At 49.7% G+C, this 17,061-nt stretch overlaps 2 protein-coding genes across 9 annotated transcripts in view; one reads left to right on the top strand and one right to left on the bottom strand.

The window, feature by feature from the left end:
- The first annotated feature begins 528 nt into the window (after positions 1-528).
- RNF223 (ring finger protein 223) lies at positions 529-5,814 on the top strand. 3 transcript variants are annotated; one of them, XM_075114377.1, is made up of 3 exons: positions 731-949; positions 3,435-3,566; positions 3,912-5,814. In XM_075114377.1, the coding sequence occupies exons 2-3, from the start codon at positions 3,515-3,517 to the stop codon at positions 4,757-4,759; spliced, it is 900 nt and encodes a 299-aa protein (XP_074970478.1). In that variant the 5' UTR covers positions 731-949; positions 3,435-3,514; the 3' UTR covers positions 4,760-5,814. The 3 variants fall into 3 exon arrangements, with proteins under 3 accessions (XP_074970479.1, XP_074970480.1, XP_074970478.1); XM_075114378.1 differs by lacking the exons at positions 731-949; positions 3,435-3,566 and adding an exon at positions 529-674; XM_075114379.1 differs by lacking the exon at positions 3,435-3,566 and having other exon boundaries at positions 728-949.
- A 1,188-nt stretch (positions 5,815-7,002) lies between these two features.
- LOC142066635 (tyrosine-protein phosphatase non-receptor type 11-like) overlaps positions 7,003-17,061 on the bottom strand; it is a 60,128-nt gene continuing 50,069 nt past the window's right edge. For 3 of the 6 annotated variants that reach the window (XM_075114371.1, XM_075114374.1, XM_075114373.1), the window contains 12 exons: positions 16,903-17,022; positions 16,483-16,596; positions 15,965-16,061; positions 15,123-15,202; positions 14,276-14,431; positions 13,174-13,305; positions 12,794-12,948; positions 12,325-12,392; positions 10,994-11,145; positions 10,675-10,775; positions 8,899-9,018; positions 7,003-8,456 (listed from right to left, as the gene is read on the bottom strand). In XM_075114371.1, coding sequence (XP_074970472.1) covers positions 8,934-9,018; positions 10,675-10,775; positions 10,994-11,145; positions 12,325-12,392; positions 12,794-12,948; positions 13,174-13,305; positions 14,276-14,431; positions 15,123-15,202; positions 15,965-16,061; positions 16,483-16,596; positions 16,903-17,022 — 1,260 coding nt within the window. In that variant the 3' untranslated portion in view covers positions 7,003-8,456; positions 8,899-8,933. The remainder of the gene's footprint in view (positions 8,457-8,898; positions 9,019-10,674; positions 10,776-10,993; positions 11,146-12,324; positions 12,393-12,793; positions 12,949-13,173; positions 13,306-14,275; positions 14,432-15,122; positions 15,203-15,964; positions 16,062-16,482; positions 16,597-16,902; positions 17,023-17,061) is intronic. The other 3 variants (XM_075114372.1, XM_075114376.1, XM_075114375.1) reach the window with 1 other exon arrangement.

The following is a 17,061-nucleotide window of genomic DNA, read 5'->3' as shown; positions in this document are numbered from 1 at the left end:
GAATAATATTTCTCTACGTCAATTACTACCAAAAGCCACAAAGAATGAAATTCCTTCTCTGTGACAATCCATACAGTATTATTTTGAATAATTGTATAGAGCCTGAAGCAGACGTGTGATTATATAGAGTGGTTCACTTAATTTATAAACAGCTTTCAGGCTCTCAAACTTATACTGGATTTTTCTATTGCAATGATTTTTTCCTTAACTAATCACAAGAAATTTGACTGTCAGAATCTTGTTTCTGCTGTTAACCTAAGGCACTTTCAAATTATTTGTCCTTCCTGAAGAAACAAGAGAACAATCACTGTCATTTTTAGGTGTCCTGAAATTTGCTTTCAGAAGATTCGCTGCCCTGCGAAAATGTGGCCGGTGCATCGGCACAACCCGGACCAGATTTTGAAGCGTGAATTAAAAAAATCCCTCAAAGCCAGTTGGAGAAGCGTGAGAATTTACCAGAAAGCAGGCGGCCTTCCCCAGCCCAGAGAGGATGAAGAAATAAACGCTTCTCCCGTCGCCTCCCAGGGCAGCCACAGGCGGGTGTCCTCGGCAGCGCTGCCCCTTATCAGGAGCATTCCAGCCTGCCCTGTTTGTCATAGAAACCGGCCGGAGCGGGAGCGCGCTCGCAGCCAACGGAGTGATTCAGTGGTGATGGGGAAGGGCAGGTGGAGCAGGTAAGTCACCTCCAGACAGGAAGGTATAAAAGATACTTGAATTACAGTGGCAGGGCCACTTGTGTGCGGGGAGCTGTTAGAGGTTACTTGTCTTGCCGGACCCACCGTGCTTGGAGGCAACTCAGGAAGCTACCGGGGAGCTCAAATACCAGAAGGCGGCTTATAAATACAAAAGACCCTGAGCCTAAGACTATCCTCTGGAGAGAAGACCTTTCAGGGGTAGAAATCAAGAGCCCAGAACATGCTTTTCTCCCTCTAACCAGCACTCCGAACAGGTATTTATAGACTTTAATCTGCTGTACACCTCTTAACTTGCTGTGTATTCCGTTGCTCTGAGTTAAAGGTACCTTAGGGAATCATATTACAGCACAGTGTTGGCCACTACCTTAACTGCATGTTCTCTTTTGTCTGGTTTTATGGCGCGGAAAAAAACATTTCTAGAACTTGTTGAGAAGTAAAAAGTACCGAACTACTTTTACTTAGTTTTTAAAAACTTAACTGCTTCGTTTTAAATCTGAGTTTACGTGTCTCTCCTGAATGGTTTAGTTATTTGTGATGTTCCCAAAGTTTCCAGAAAGCCCAGGTAAATAGCTGGGAAAGCGAGGTAAACGGCTGCAGCAGGGTCTGAGGCAATGCGGTGTGGCCACGGAGGTCTGAACAATTGAAGATATTGTCTTGTGTTTAAAAAAAAGTCATATGATTGTGTAATGGAAAAATAAAAGCCAACAGAAAAACAAACAAAACCCCCAAACCCTAACTAATTCTGTCGAGATTTTCCACTGCATGTCTTCACTGGGACTCTGCAGCTGTAGTGACTGGCTCTCATTTAGTAGTACAGCAGCAGTGCCCGGGAGAAATCCTGGACCCTGCTTTAGCTGCTGCCCAAACCCAGTTTAACTTTATGAGCATCAGCACTATGGCAACACGCCGAAAGACGCAAGAAGCAGGCAGGGGCTGGCCTGTCCCGTGTGGCAGCGTATGAATTAAAACTGTCCTTCCCATGCCTCAGCTCCGTGCCCTGCTCTTCACATCTTCCCAGTTTAAGTCAACTACGTGCACCATGTCTGATCGAGGTGCTGCATAACACCAAGATGTTGATTCAAAATAAGTAGCCTCTAAATTTATTAATACTAACAAGCGACTAGAGCGTCACATCTTTAGCAAAGGGAAAATGTGGGCAAAAGCTCATATCGTCATTTAAAAGCAACTGTTGTCAATAAAATTCCTCGAGTTTACTATCAAGATACTGCTGTTGCTACAGCTGTCACGTTACAAACTAGTGAAAACCCCAATAGAATAGCTTTTCACATAGGTTATGAAATTACAGTTTGTGTAAGCAAAGGCTCTCTCTTTTAGAGGTTACCTTCTGCTACTGGTTTTGCTGCTCGTAGTGTCTGACAAACACCCCGAGCTGAGGGATGGCAAAGAACTGGGCGGAGGGGATGGAGTTCTGCAAAACAGAAGATTTAGTTAAAAAAAAACCCAAACCAAACCAAAGCAGGGGTTTCCCTCATCTCTGTGCCAGCTTGGGCTTGGATTTGTAGTTCATCAGCATCTGCCAGATTGTGAGAAAACATGCATGGTGATCTGTAGCCAGAAAAAAAAAAAAACAAAACACACATTAAAAAAACATTACAACTTGCTGAAAAGTGCAGGTAGTCTGGGGCTGAAAATTCAGCTTGAGGAGAGGCTTCACAAAAATGTCTTCATTTAGAATAAGAGAAGAAAAGGAAGGAAGGTTCTTAAAGTTGGTTTCAGCTCTGGCAATGCTGGCTGTGATGGGAGAGGGGAGAATACTTCATTCTTAAACAATGGAGACTTTTTCTGTGCAATGTAAGGAATACATAGTCTTTCTGATACCTTAAACTAGCCTTTTATGCTGAGACGTGGAGGCTCTAGCCCATGCTGGTGAGCCATTGCTGGATTGACTGGAGACCTATAATTACAGCAGCAATCTGAACATTTCTGGCTTGTCATCAGTAAATCTCCCAACACAAAGAATCAAGCCTAGCTAGTTCAGTGACACAGCCTAAAAAAATGTTCCCCAGGCATACAGCATCAGGGCTGTCGCTGGGAACTTCCTCCAGCTAAACGCTTGCTTTCAGGTAAAAGTGCTTGATAGCTGAAAAGTCGGCTGAAAAGCCTGAATATCAGCATGTATGCAAGGCCTGGGATAACTGGAAGGCAGGGTAATGCTTAGGGCGCTGAAAAGGCTGGAGTAAGTTGTAAACCAATTTGCTAGAACTGGCATACTAGCCATTGAACTCCAGGCTCCTGCTTGCACACCACAACAAAGCAGCGAGCACATGGCAGCACACGGCAAGGCTTGGACCGTGCTGGCGCTCCTCCAGGGCAGGGCACAGGGGAGAACCGTGTCTCTCTAGGCAAACCAAGACAACAAGGAAACAGTGGTGAATTCCCTTTGCTCTGCCACCAAGGCCATTTCCTCCAACGTTGCTTTTCTTGCTGTGTCATGGTGACAAGACAGAGCTGCTTCTTGTGCTGCTTGGGGCTGAGGATGGAAAAAACTTTGCAAGATAACAGAGTTTCCTCACCTCACTTGGGTTCTCCTGGGACATGGGGGAGTTCAGAGCCCACTGTGGATAGACAAAACCAGGCAGCAGCGCTGGGTGGTGCCTCGCTTGCCTGCTAGGCAGCATGCAGAACCATGCTTCGAGGCACACAGCTCTGAGCACACCGAAGAGAAGAGATTCACCCCTCTGCTACCTCCACAACTGAATAGTGTTATCTGTCTCTTAGGCCTTGCTCATGCTGCCACCATAATATCTGAGTGCCTCCCAGACTAATAGACTGCCATAGCAAGGTCCCTACTTGACCTCATGGAGTCTTCTGCTCTCCTCCCTGCTCAGGTGTCGGGGAGCACCAGCTGGGGTAGGTTTTTGGTGTGTTTTTTTTCTGCCCAGAGGGAGGCATGTATGGGGAAAAGGCTGCACCCATCTGTAACGCCATGGTGGTTCTGGTGAAAAGGCTTTGGCTGGATGGCGAATCTCTGCTGGTTGCTTGCTTCTTGGCAGGATGTTTAACTTCACCTTTGGTACGCAGCTTCGAACAGGCTACCTGGGTCATTCTCACCTCTAGCAGGGATCTATTCCAGGCGCAGGATGCAGTGGAAGTCATGAACTTGCTCTTTGTTCCTTTTAAGGGGTTAAACATAGGTCTGGTGATGGGTGTCTTCACATTGTTTAAAATGAGGGCTGTGGTTTTCTTCTCTTCTAGAGTCTCCCAGGGCTCTATTTATTTCCCCGGGCTCCATCATGTCGTGCTTCACGCAGCTGTGGCACTCAAACACGCCAGACTCTCCCACCAGCCCAGTCCCTGCATCTCCAAGTGAAATCCCCATCCCCATCAGCCCCATCGTTGTCACCTCCCCAGGAGATGGCAAGAGGAAGGCGAGGTCCCCGACCGACAAGCCAGGCTCTCCGAACCCAACATCTCCGAAGCCAGCCTCCCCTGTTGAGTGTTCCATTTGCTTCAACACCTATGACAACACCTTCAAGACACCCAAGCTGCTCCAGTGCTCCCACGTTTTCTGCCTGGAGTGTGTGGCCCGCCTGAGCACAGGGCTGCCCCCAAACCAACCAGAGGACCAGCTCCCCTGCCCCTTCTGCAGGCAGCTGACCAGTATCCCTCTGGAAGGTGCCCCAGCACTCGAGACCAGCAAGGAGCTCCTTGCCACGCTGCCTCCTGAACTCCAGCAGGAAAAGGTGCTCTGGATGGAAGGGACCAAGCTTTGCTGCCGTCAGCCATCTGATGACCCTGAGAATCCCGACTCGTGCATCTCCATCGACGTCGCCATGAGCAAGCCAGAAAGCCCGGAGGCGCCCCCGGCGGGGTTAGCTGGGCGGCTGTCCCGCTGTGACATGTGCGATGACTGGAAACGCATAGTCCTCCTCTCTGCGTTGATCATCATCCTGTTCTGCATCATTCTGTGGCCAGTCCAGTGTGCCCTGAAGACGGGGAACCTCCGCTGCTTCACAAGGACCGTTGCGATGAGCAGGCCCGAGTATCTTCCCCCGAAACACACCACAGCGGCAACACCTGTGACACAACTCCCTTTCCAGTAGCAGCGAGGCAGCCCCTCGCCCCCCCGCGCGAGGCCGTCGGCCCCCTCCCCACGGCACGTCGGGGGGGAGGAATAGGGCCTCCTGCGCTGACGGCACTCCCTGGTTTGCTGGCAGAGCCCCTGGCCCGCTCCCCACACTCCTCCGGTGCCTGCGCTTGAACACACGCACCCGCCTCCAGGAGCTCCGCTACACACTCGCCTGCCAAGCTGTCTCCAGCCCAGAAATGCTCCAAGGAGCCGGCTCGGCATCCTGCTGCCAAACTCCCCATGGAAACCAGAGCTTTGAAAGCAGCAGACAGGTTCCCAGGACTGGTTGCCTCGAGTGGCACACGGACGTGTGCCGCCTTGGCACCAGATGACCGTGGGCGCAGTTCCTCGAACTCCCTTAGGGAATAAAGGGCTATTTTTGCAAACTGAAGGATCTACATGATTATTCCTCAGAGGAGCTGGGATTGGGAGGGTAAAGACATGTCAAAGCCATATAGGCAGACGAAAATTATCCGTATTCCACACGCTTGAAACATTTCTGTTGTTATTCGATGTTGGAGGTGTAAATGCTGCCTCCTGCTGACAAACGGTGAATCTACCACTGCTACTCACCTGAGCTGTGTTACCAGCCTGATGAGCTTTTGAACAGACCAGAGTAGCCCTTCTACTCGTTTTTCCTAAGATCATGCTTAGAAATCACTCATCCCTACCTGGAAAGCGATTGTTACGCGGGGTGAGTTCTGTTAGGCACCCTGACACAGCGGCGTCAAGTTATTTCGTCAGCGAACTTCCTTCCTACTTCTCACAGGCAAACGGTTGCCAAAATGATGTAAATTCCACCCTTTGACAGCTTTACCCTCCTAATCTTAAAATGTGTCAGTATTAAGACACAGGCCAGTTGCTTACACTATATTTTTATTTAATGCAGTGATCTTCTGACAGTGATTCACAAAAGTCTTCATGATGAAGATGGCTTACAATTAAATGTTTTCTATTCAAACACATGGATGTAAGACAGTATTGTATGCAAGTATGATATGTGTATGTATTAAATTATGTTTTATACAATGCAAGGTGTCAATTTGTAACCATTACTCCACATTTCCCTTCTTACTTGCAGCTGGAGGTGTTCACTTAGCGGTCCCGAGTCCAGCTGCATTCCCAGATCGTGGTAGTTACGCAGCACGTGGCACGTCTGTACTCTGGCCCATGCATCAGCTGCCCCAGTGTTGTACAGTCCTGCACGTGTGGACAGCTTTGTCCTGTAAATTCGTCCTTACAACCATCTAAGCGGTGTTGTCCCAGGTGTGACTTCCCTCTCCGAATACCTGATTTGACCTGAAAAACGAGAAGCTGCAAAGCTCATCTTTTGCTTCTTCCCAGCAGGACGAAAGATGCTCCCAGTCTCCCTTTCCAGAAAGTGTAATTTGAAAGAGAGAAGGCTGAAGCAACAGCAGAAGTAACTCAAGTCTGTTGCTATGCAAAACTTTCTGTGGAAAGCTGCTGCGTGTGCTGTACCTGCGCCACCTTTGTTGTTCAGCTGCAGGCTGGTATTATCTGCGCCAGCCACACGTCTGCAGAAATTACTCCAGGCACTGTAGCAACTTCTGCCAAAGTCATTGGGCTTGACAGGGATTCTCACTTGTATCATCCTGTCCGTTCCCCCGTGCTTGCCACTGAAAGGATATCTTCACAGCACCGATTTAAGTGTGTTCTTGGAAAAAGTGGCTCACCTGGACTTAAGGCAGAGAAGGCACCTCCGTTTTACCCGAGGTGCAATTTGAGACTAAGCCCAGAAAACAGACACTAGTAGAGATGAAGTGCTTTGTCATTATGTCTTTGTTACCATTCAACTCCCACTGATGACACCTAAGGGCAGGGGAGAGGGAAATAACATTTTCAGCCTCATAAAATCTATCGTTACGGTGGCAAACAGGCCACAGAGATATCCGCACAGTTCCAACTGTTCCTAGCGGTCTGTCACAGCATCCTTGTGGGGGCTGTCCCTTTGCACTTCCCCTTCTCACCATGTACTTGGAAACAAAGGTTGAAGGTTTAGCTAACACGCAGCTGAACCTCTCGCTCATGCATAATTGAAAGGAAGATTCAAAGCAAGTGAAAACAGGGCCCTGAACAGTAGCATTTGGCGATGGGAGACATTCAGGATGCCCCATTGTCACACCAACTGTCAGCTACTTTCCCAAAAAGCAAACTTCTTAAAAAGAAAGGGGGGCAAAAAAAAAAAAAAAGAAAGGCTTGAGAATTCAACATTTATTAAAAGTGCAATAAAAATAAACAGTTCTCCTGTCCCTGTGACAAGGGACCAGAAAGACCAGCCAGGAAATACAGCCAAGGTATGTCATTGTGCTTTTGTCCAACCCCTTCTGCTCAATACTTGGAGCCGGCACTCCAGGCACTAATACCCCAACCGTGCAGCAAGTCCATCCAGCTCCAGAGCCCTAGGAGGTCTTCAGCATCAGCCCCACGCATGCTCCGGAGGTTCAGGCACCGGCCCTCAGACCCAGGGCTCCCCACAGAGCACACTTCCAGACACTGATGAATCCTGCAGGAAGGGGTTCTTTGGCAGGACTATTTGCAGGCCTTAGGGCTGGAACAGCAGGAAGCACTGGTAGTCACAAGTCAAGACTTATCAACAGAGCTGGGATACTCCACTCAGCGACACGCTCACCTTCATGGCACTGGTCAAGTCACAAACACGCCTACAACACCCCTACTCAGCAGGTATAACGCTTACCTTGTCATGTAGTTGCGAGGGGTGGGGGGGAAAAGAGGTCATGCAGCAAGGTAATGGCAGAGCTGCATCAAGCTTAGAGGGGCCCGGCTCAAAAGGTTCAGCTCAGATTAGTATCCGAGGCCGTTATTCGCTAGGTGTGGCTAAAAGCACAGCGCACAGTCAAAGCTGCTTTCCTACTCTTCAGCACCCATCGGCTAGGCGGGATTTCACTTAGCTCAGCATTCAGACCCACGCAGTCAAAGATGGAGATGCTCACCTCTGCCTCTCAATTCTGCTATGAAACCCACGTGCAGAGCAGCTAGCAGATTCTCAGGCACACGCATACACGCATCTGCTGTACTACAGCAGCAGGGATTGCTCGGTGTGCTTTGGCAGGGTTGCATAGAAATCTAGAACTGGTACAGCCAAAAGGAAGTGTGAGAAGAATCAACAGAGGTGCAAATACCTGGGGCCAGGCAGTGCTCTCTATTTCTCACCCTCACAGGCAGCAGAGTTACTCCAGGATTTAGTCTAAAAACACTTCTAGCTTAGAAATGATTGACCTAATGAAAACATTAAAGTGTACTAACATTTTACAAACGCCCTAAGTGGGCAACCCTGGGAAAGCTCCTAAGCAAATAGTCATTTCCATTCCTTTTAACAATTCGTGTGTAAAAAATAAGAATCTTAAATTAAAAAAAAAAAAACCAAACAAACTGAGCCTTGATGCCCTAATGAATGTCCAGAGGCACTTCTACATAAATATCAACCTACTGATACAGGGGAGAATGGGAGAAGATCCTTCTTGTGAATAAGTTAGGTCAAGGCATGTTCTTAGGTGCAGACTCTGCTTGCTTCTTACAGTCAGCTTCTTACTTCCTCGCTGAACCCAAGGTGCTTGGGGAAGGCAAGACGGGCAAAAAAAATTGTCCGCAATTGCAGAACTTGGAAAGGGTGGACGTAAACACTGTAAATCCTGCATTCCAACACAAGAAGGAAGAAGGGTGGCGTGGTTTATAACTGGGAGAAAAGCGCATTGATAAGGTTACAGAGCTGAGAGGCTCCCAGCGTGTGAAGCCTCTCCTACTTGTTTGCACACATAGCACAGTCTTGCTCTCCGAGTCTGACAGATACCTGACATAACAGTCCAAAAAGCAGCTCTCCCCCCTCACTGGCAATGTAATAAATGTGCTTCCCTGCTGAGATCTCATTACCCCCATTTCGCCCTGTTCTCCCATCAGCTGCTGGCCACGACCACATCTTTAGGCTCCGTCAACTTTCATCAAAGCATAGCTGCCTTCCCTGACGTGGGCAGAGCCACAGAGAGCTGCACAAGCTGAACTGAAGAGCAGCTGGATCAAATGCAATGTAAACAGACTGTGGTGACACTCTCAGTTAATCCAGGGAAGCATTCCTACCTGTACAGCCTCCAAACAGCTCACCTCCGGCTCTTTTATCGCCCTGTGTTGCTCATCCCTGAAACCTTTGGGCTTTTGATGTTAAGGTTCTCGTAGACGGAAGCTGACTCATCATCAACCCTGTCAAGAAACAAAGCCAAGCTTGTTATTAACAGCCTCACTGCTCTGCATCTTTTCCCAGAGGCAGGCGCCTAGTGGGGGGTGGGTAACGGCCCTACCAAGCTCCCTTTTTCCCTCCCCAGCCTTGTAGATAGGATGACATCGGGTTACTCGCTGTTCTCAGCCCCTGTTTTCTCTCCCTGTGGCTGGGCCACCCCTCCTAGGTTCAAATACAGCTTGGGCGTGGAGCCTTGAACCTTCCTCCACACAATAGCCTTTCGTGGATGCAAAGTTTCTGCAGGATCAGTGGATACAGTTCCTGGTATTTCCTACTTTTACTTTCTCTACAGACCCAATTTCCCTGGATTTTCCAAAAACTAACGGAAGGAGAGGGCTGCTCCAAAGGCCAGATCCAAGAACCTCTAAAGCAGGTTTGACACCCAAAGCTGAACTCACGGGACCTCTCTGGAGGCAACAGTACCAGCCACGTAGAGCTCGCCTTGCTCGGCTCAGTCCCGTGCAGACCTCCCCGCCCTCATTTATTCAGAGCTGCAGTTTCAAGGTTGGGCATTTTAAACAGGACACAAACATTTCTAGAGTCCCAGAGGGGAAGAACCCAACTGGCCAGATCCAGCAGGAGTTGGAAGGTTCACGATGCCAGCAAAGGATCCAGATTTCACGTTAGCGAGGTCTTCGCAGTGACTAACGCGCCGCCGGACCAGAGCGGCTCTGCCTGCGCGGCGCCCCGGGAGCCAAGCAGCCCCTTCCCTGCCTCCTCCTGCCCTCTCCCGGCTCCCAGGGCGGCAGCCGCCCGAGCCCCGGCCCGGAGCGCCCCGGCTGCTGGGCCCGGCTCTGGCTCTTCCTGCAGAGGCAGCTCTGGGCACGGTGTGCTGCCAGGCACAGCAGGAGCCGCCAGCACGCCGGCGGCTGCCAAACACCCAGAGAAGGTGTGACATCTCCTTTTGCTCTCTCCTCTTCAGTTGGGTTTTTCATTCTGCATGAGCCCAGCAACAGCATTCCTGCCTCCACTTTAACACCCACGCCTCTGCTCCTGCCTAGCCGTCTTTTCTTTCAAAACCAGTACTGCAATTCAAGGTGCCCAAAATCTCTGATATTATATAACTGACATATGTCCCTACCCACTCACCTTCAACTTAGAGCCCCTCTCCATCACTCACTGGTATCCCATTACTTGGGACAAGAGGGAAAAACATCATTTGGGGTGTTTTATCTCTGCTTATGTAAGGAACTCGTGCTACTTAGCACATGCTCCCTTTCCACATGGGTGCGAGTCTACCTCCCTCTGCTCTCTTCTCATCTTCTTTCAGATTTTGCTGTAACAGTCCCTTGGTGGCAGTAGCACGGTTCAGCTGACTCTCCAGAGACATTCTCCAGAGGCAAGGATATGGGGCACTACTTGCTGAAGGCTAGGATCTACCTCCTCCTCTCCTTTCCAAAAGCGTAGCACACAGGCAAGGTGGGCTGCTACCACCACTGCTGGCAGCCTGGTGGGATCGCCTGTTCATTTTTAGCCGTTCCCGTACGATAGCCAGCAACTGGTCATGTTTCAGGTACGGGAGAGGCAGGCTGGCAATGGATAAATACCAGGGCCTTTGCTCAAGCTGTCCTCGCTACTGCCACAGAAGTTCTTAGCCCTGGCGGAGACATTCAACTTACACAGGCTGGGCCCGTGGTGAAGGGGGCTGCCCTTTGGCTCTGCCTTTTTCCATAGGAGAGTGGCCGATATTCAAGTAGTCTCGCTCTTTCCTTTTATTCCTCTGAAAGAGAAAGCAAAGACAATAAAGCCCCACTCAAAGCAGATACAGAAGAAAGCCTTACAAGATCCCATATGCCAGCAGAGCAGCAGTGGCTGTGGCTTTATTTCCATGTGTCCAGGGCAGTATTTGAGCTCCAGGGAGAAGGTGGGAGTGGAAGCGGTGTTTGGTGTGGGCCAAGTTCTACCCTTGCTTTTCCAACCAAGCTGAATGGAACTCACCTGTTCTTCTTCCAACCTCTTCTGCTCAGCCTCAATGTACTGCTGAACAGCCATGTAAACAAACTTGTACTGTGCCTCTGTCTGCACCATGCCCGAACGCTGCCTGCGGACCATCTGGATAGTTTTGGGGATGTCAATGTCGCAGTCCAAACCTGATCAAGAGCAAGAAGATGAGGTCTAGGGAGTGGGAGTTAGGTTGAAAAAATTATTTCCCTTTTTACACGGAGTCCCATGGAGAGGACAAGGGGGATGGACACAAGTTGCCCTTGGGGAGATTCCGGTTGGACACCAGAGAGACATTTTTCACAGTGAGGACAGTCACCACTGGAATAATCTCCCCAGGGAAGGGGTTGACTCGGCCACGTTGGACACCTTCAAGAGCCGTCTGGACAGGGTGCTGGGCCATCTTGTCTAGGCTGGGCTCTTCCCAGAAAGGTTGGGCTAGATGATCCCTGAGGTCCCTTCCCACCTGGGATTCTGGGATTTCCTTAGGAAAACTTTGAAAGCTTTCAGTATCTTGCTGAACACAGGGTCAGCAAAGCCCTGGAAAACTGTGAGAGGATTTGGTGCATCCCTGTGCCTGCAAGCTTTTTAATTTTCTTTTTTTTTCCCCTGCCAGAGCACCTTGGACTGAGAACGGCTGAGGCAGGGCTGAGTTGCATGGAGCAAGGGGAGGGGGAATTAGGGCTGTTCTGCAGCAGCTTCCTACAGATCCAGACTTGCCACCCGTGCATGGTTTATGAAATAGATACAACCATTGCTGCAGAGGGTCCACCTGCCTCAAGGCTCCCAGACCAGACCCAGAGACAACATGGAGAGTTCCAAAACAGCTCTAGAATTGCAGGTAAGGGTGACAGCCCTTCTACGCAGAAGAGTTTGGGGGACTTATTTCTGAAAGGGCTACTGGAGTTACACCCTTACTGAATATGTTTACCCCAACCCACCCTCAGTAAAAGAGGGTTTTCCAGGAGACCTTGAAATCCTGGATCTATTGATGCCAACGAGAAGGCTCTCCTGTGCTGTGTTGCTAAAGTATCTCCCTTATTAGAGGGCCGTCCACGTGCACACTCACGTGGAGAGGGTTCACACTTCATTACGACAGAGCTCCATTTCTTGGCCCGCAGAGAAACGGGGAACTGGGCACAGTACACAAGTCCTCCTCACCCTAGGCTAAGCCTATGCCCACTGTTTCCTGGACAAGTCAAACCCACTGCTTGGAGGTCATATACCCACTGCTTGGAGGTCATGCACCACACTGCATCAGAGCAGGGTTATCCCATAACTGGTCAGAGCAAGGCAAACGGTGAAACCCATGAGACAGGGAGACGTACCTTGCCTGTGAATAATATCCACCAGAATATCTATCACTATGATGGTGCCTGTACGTCCTATTCCAGCACTGGAAAGAGAAAAGATAAAAATAATAATTGCAGGAAGAAACACTCCTCAGAGTTAGTTAGCTCAGCTCCCACACTCATCTGCATGCCTGCTCCATCTTGGGCAGATTTGGCATGGCTGCTATAAGATAAGCCCAACCAAATACTAATCTTTAGGAGATCAGAGTCTAGCAGGCTGCACCAGAGCTACCAGCTCCAGATCAGGCCCGCTCTGCCCTGGCCTATCACCAGTGAGGATCTGGAGGAGGGCTGTATTTTCCCATGTGTACCCTTCTATCCTGATCGCCCACCATCAGCTCATATGACGACCCAGCTGCAGTAACGACCCAGTAACAAAAAAGAGGAGACATTTTTATTACCCATCCCCACTAGAGCACCCTGCTGGCAGCCCACTGGTTTGTACCTGCAGTGCACTATGATCGGCCCCGTGTCTGGAATGCTTCGCTGTGCCCGGTTCACTTGGTCCAGAAAGCTGAGAACCCCTCCTGGTTCATTGGGCACCCCGTGGTCTGGCCAGCTAAAATACTGGTAGTGCTTCACCAGTCTCGGGCGCTTATCCTGCAGGAAGCAGAGACCCAGCACCTAGTCAGGAAAACCCTCCTACAAGGGGGCTTCTCCTTCCTTTCTTTTTATCAAAGTTGGGGCAAAGTGGCCCAGAACTTAAGCAGTGGGGCCATTAAGTAAAAAAAGAACAAAACAAAACACAACAAAAACCAAAGAGAAAAGCCACAGCTCCTCCCTGGGGGTTCCAGCACAGCGGGTGGGCAGCACCAGAGGACTCACCCTGTCGGTCCGCAAGATCTCCAGCTCCCGAAGGTAGTAGCCCTGGGCCTCACGCTCGCTCACGTTTCGCACACAGATGCGCCCGTATTCCTTGGTGCAGCTCTTGTCCGGCCAGTAACGGAAGCATTTGTTCTGCAGCAACATCAGAGAGCTGCTCATCAGTCGAGACTTGGGAGCTGGAAGATGAACCCCTGAACACCTTGCTCAGGGGTGCTGCTGCCTTCTCAAAGGGTGTGTAGCCCCAGCGTAGAGGTTTAAAGGAGAGCCATACACACAGAGCATTTCCTTTGAACTGGGGCTGTACTGGAAAGGGCTGTTGCTATACGAAGGACGTGGTCCCTAGGGGAATCTCCCTCCTCAGCTAACCCCAGCCTCACGTAGGCATTGCTTTGCCAAAGGCATAGTCTTGACACAGAGCACCTGAGCTGTTGGTCTGGTCATTGCCTAACTCCTGAGCCAAATCTCCATCCCAAGGGACGACACAGCCTGTCTGTACCCTCCTGTCCTCCCCCCTTTGCTATAGCGACTTTGCCAATACAAAAGAAAGCTTGTGAGTAGAACTCTCTTTGTCTCTGCACTAGGCTGCTGCAAGCACAGCCTCCCCCACGTCCCTAAGCAAAACTGCTAGTGCCAATCATCAGCTCCTCTCTTCACTAGGGAAGGCTCTTCTAGTAAATTATTCTGCATGGAATTTCACTGTATTCCCTGGTCCCTGCCAACCCACTCTTAGTGAAATGCATACAGGTGGTACACAGGTTGTGTAATTACTTTTGTCCCTCACACAGCTTGCAACACCCCCTCCCCTCTTTCCAGCTTGCTGTAACAAGCACAATGCTTTCCCTCTGTCTCTTTCTGCCACCTGCAACTCCCCAGAGCCTTGAAGCAAGTCATATGACGGACACCCTGTTAATATTTAGGGGTCTGGGGAGATGGGCTGTGCAGAGCAAGGCGGTGTGTTTCTTTCATGAAGAAGAGCTAAAGCAACGTTACAAGACAGAGAAGAAACTATATGAAAGCTAGCCAGGCACAACTCCACTAGGCGCTATCAGTACTAGCAGCAGGTAACGCTCAGGCCTGGGGGCAGCACCCTGCAAGTGCTCACCCTGCCCCGCTCCACCTCCTTGGTTGTCATGACAATGACGTGACTGTTCTCTTGATACACCATGGCCCAGAAGTCGTTCACTGTCGTCTGCAGGCAGCCCTGGGTGGCTATGTAGATCTTGCAGTGCTCCGAGTTCCTCCCATCGTCAGGGATGCTCTGAGGAGCAAAGAAGGGGGGGGGGAAAAAGCCAACAATGCTGGAGTGAGGAATTGAGAATTGCTTTCCTGCACCTTCAGCAGCGAAGTCAGCACACCTTGCCACGCAGGATTTCTGAGCTAGCTGATTTTCCTGTATTCATCAGAACTCTGGACACGAACCACTCTCATTGCCAGCTTCGACAGAGTCACCACCAGAATGGTCTGCCTGCCTCCGGGGACCTTTACACTGCTGTAACGCACGTATCCGCGCAGCAGACGCGTGCCAGCGGGCAGCTGCGCAACTGCAGGTGGACGTGGCTGGAATGAAGCCACCTTGAAGGTTTCCCAAGGGCTGGTGCTTAAGTGCCAGAGCAGCACTGCTGGAAATACAGCTTCAAGCAGCTCTTAGCTTACAGGTGACAATTATAATTTGACCTCAGAGATAATGGTCAATGACAGAGAGTCTGAGTCAACCCCCAGGACCTCCTGAACTGGTAAGGAAAGGAGGGGATTGAGAGAAACTCTGAGACAGAGGCAAATAGGACATGGTAGAATGGTGGGATCAGTAAAAGATCCAGTGTTTGGCCTGGACCCAGTGAAAGATGCTGGTCCTGACAGGCCATGCCCTCAAGACCATTACTGCACTTACCCACCAGAAACCTAGCACTGGGCTGAAGGCAGCCCCCACACGTCTTCCCTTTTCCAAGTACCTTGATATAGTTGGCGTTGATGTAGTCAGATCCAGGCACGCTCTCATCTGCGTCTCGGAGTGCCACCCGTGTGGTATCAACTGAAGGAGGAGAGAGTCCAGAATGAACACGGGAGTGACTCATGCGCACGGGCTTTGCTGCAAGGTAGTCACAGTGGCTCCCAGCAAGGGCTCCCCCAAGGCTCTTACTATGAAGTCTAGTATATTATACTATTATTTAGTATATTATATATATAATTATATTTAAGTTTTAATTTTTAAAATTTGAATTTTAATTTGTATGAGATTCAAAAGAAATTTATTTTAAATTAAAATTATATTTAAAATTTAAAATTATTTAATTTTTTATAAATAAATACGATTTGCATTATATATAAGTCTACAGTATTACCCATGAAGGGTAACTACTGCAAAAGAGGGTGTAAAACGCTCCCCTAATGACGGCAGTAGCCCACACTACCCATCCCACAGCTATGTTGCTAATCTAGTAACTTGGATGGACCTTAGTGATACGGAGTGTTGCAGGCTGGCCTGAGCTCAAGTTTTCCAGTATTTCCTTCGGAGGTTCTACCTCTGGCTCCGTGTGGCTTTTGAACCACACCCGAGAGCTGAAGCATATTGGGACTCACAGCACAAAGAGAGGAGCGTGATTTACCAGTGGTTTCCCACGCAAAAGGGAAGGACCAGGTTAGAAAGGGGATGGAGAAGGCCACTCCACTAGGACAGTGCACCCTTCTCTCCAACACAGCTCTGAACAGAAAGCCCTGCAGGGTTAACTAGTCCCAGAGAAGGCTGCAGAAATGGTGGTGAAAAAACCCAAACCAGTATTCAGTGTCTCCTTACAGGGAAGGATGTTCTTGTAGCGATTCTTTGCCTTATTCTCTGGTCGCTGTCCCTCCTTCCTGGGGTAGAGGAGCTTGCACTCTTGCTGCTGCAGCATCTGCGGAGCAGAGTACACAAGAACAAACTGTTCTGGCCTGATAAGGAGAGTCAGAGGCAAAGGGAGGGCTCTTTTCACAAGCCATTTGGCTTCCTAATGCTGAGGAGAGCAGAGGGAGTGCCTGCGGGAAGGGAAAGGGAGCAAAGAAGCAGCTTAATGAGAGGATTAATGGGGGAGAAGGCACAAATCCCTGCAGGGAACAAAAGGTTCTAGGATGAGGAAGGAGAAACTACCTTGGACATGAGAAAAAGCAATGAAAACAAAGGACCAGGAAACAACTCAGTTGAACACAGAAAACAGGGAAAGGAGCAACAGTGCTGAGAAGAGCTCCCCAGTGCCGGGAAACCACAACACTCCCATGCAAATATGATAATTTTCACCCACGGGCACAAGTGGGACAGAGCACAGGAGCATCCCGTACCTCAAACTCTTCCCAGAACCCTTGCTTGGCCTTCTCACTGTGATCTGCCATTTTGTTCAGCTCCTTCACTCTGTTTTCAATGTTAGCGGCATTGATGCGCGTGGCATTGAATGGCTGAAAGACAAATGAAGACAGAATAGAAATCACTTTCAAGAACAGAGAGATAACTTTCCCCTTGAAAAAAAACCAAAAGAGTTCATGAATCCCTGGGGGTATTGGCAGGTTTTGGCTCCATTCCCAAGGTCTTGAGTGCAGGGCCAGGGACCTCTCTGGAAAGTGTGAGCCTGGACAAGCATGACAAGGATCCAGCAGGATGTTCTAGGGGCAGGGAGTTTCCAAAGAGCAGGAGCAGATCCGTGCACTCCCCCAGGAATTTGAGCAAGCCCAGTACCAACAAATACATGCTAGAGCAGCTATTACCTGCTTCAGATGAACCACAGCTCCAGATTTCTCCACCATGGGGTTTTTCTTGTAGTGCTCCACCAGGTCTGTGAGCGTGTCAAACCTCTCTCCACCCCCCACGTCATACTTCCCATCCGGCTGCGGGAGAGAATGACAAAACCAGAGAGACTCGCATGC

This window comes from Phalacrocorax aristotelis, chromosome 19 (genome assembly GCF_949628215.1).
Source record: "Phalacrocorax aristotelis chromosome 19, bGulAri2.1, whole genome shotgun sequence".
Classification (NCBI taxonomy): Eukaryota; Metazoa; Chordata; class Aves; order Suliformes; family Phalacrocoracidae; genus Phalacrocorax; species Phalacrocorax aristotelis.
Note: the sequence above shows the minus strand (reverse complement) of the source record. Positions and strands in the feature narration are given on the sequence as shown.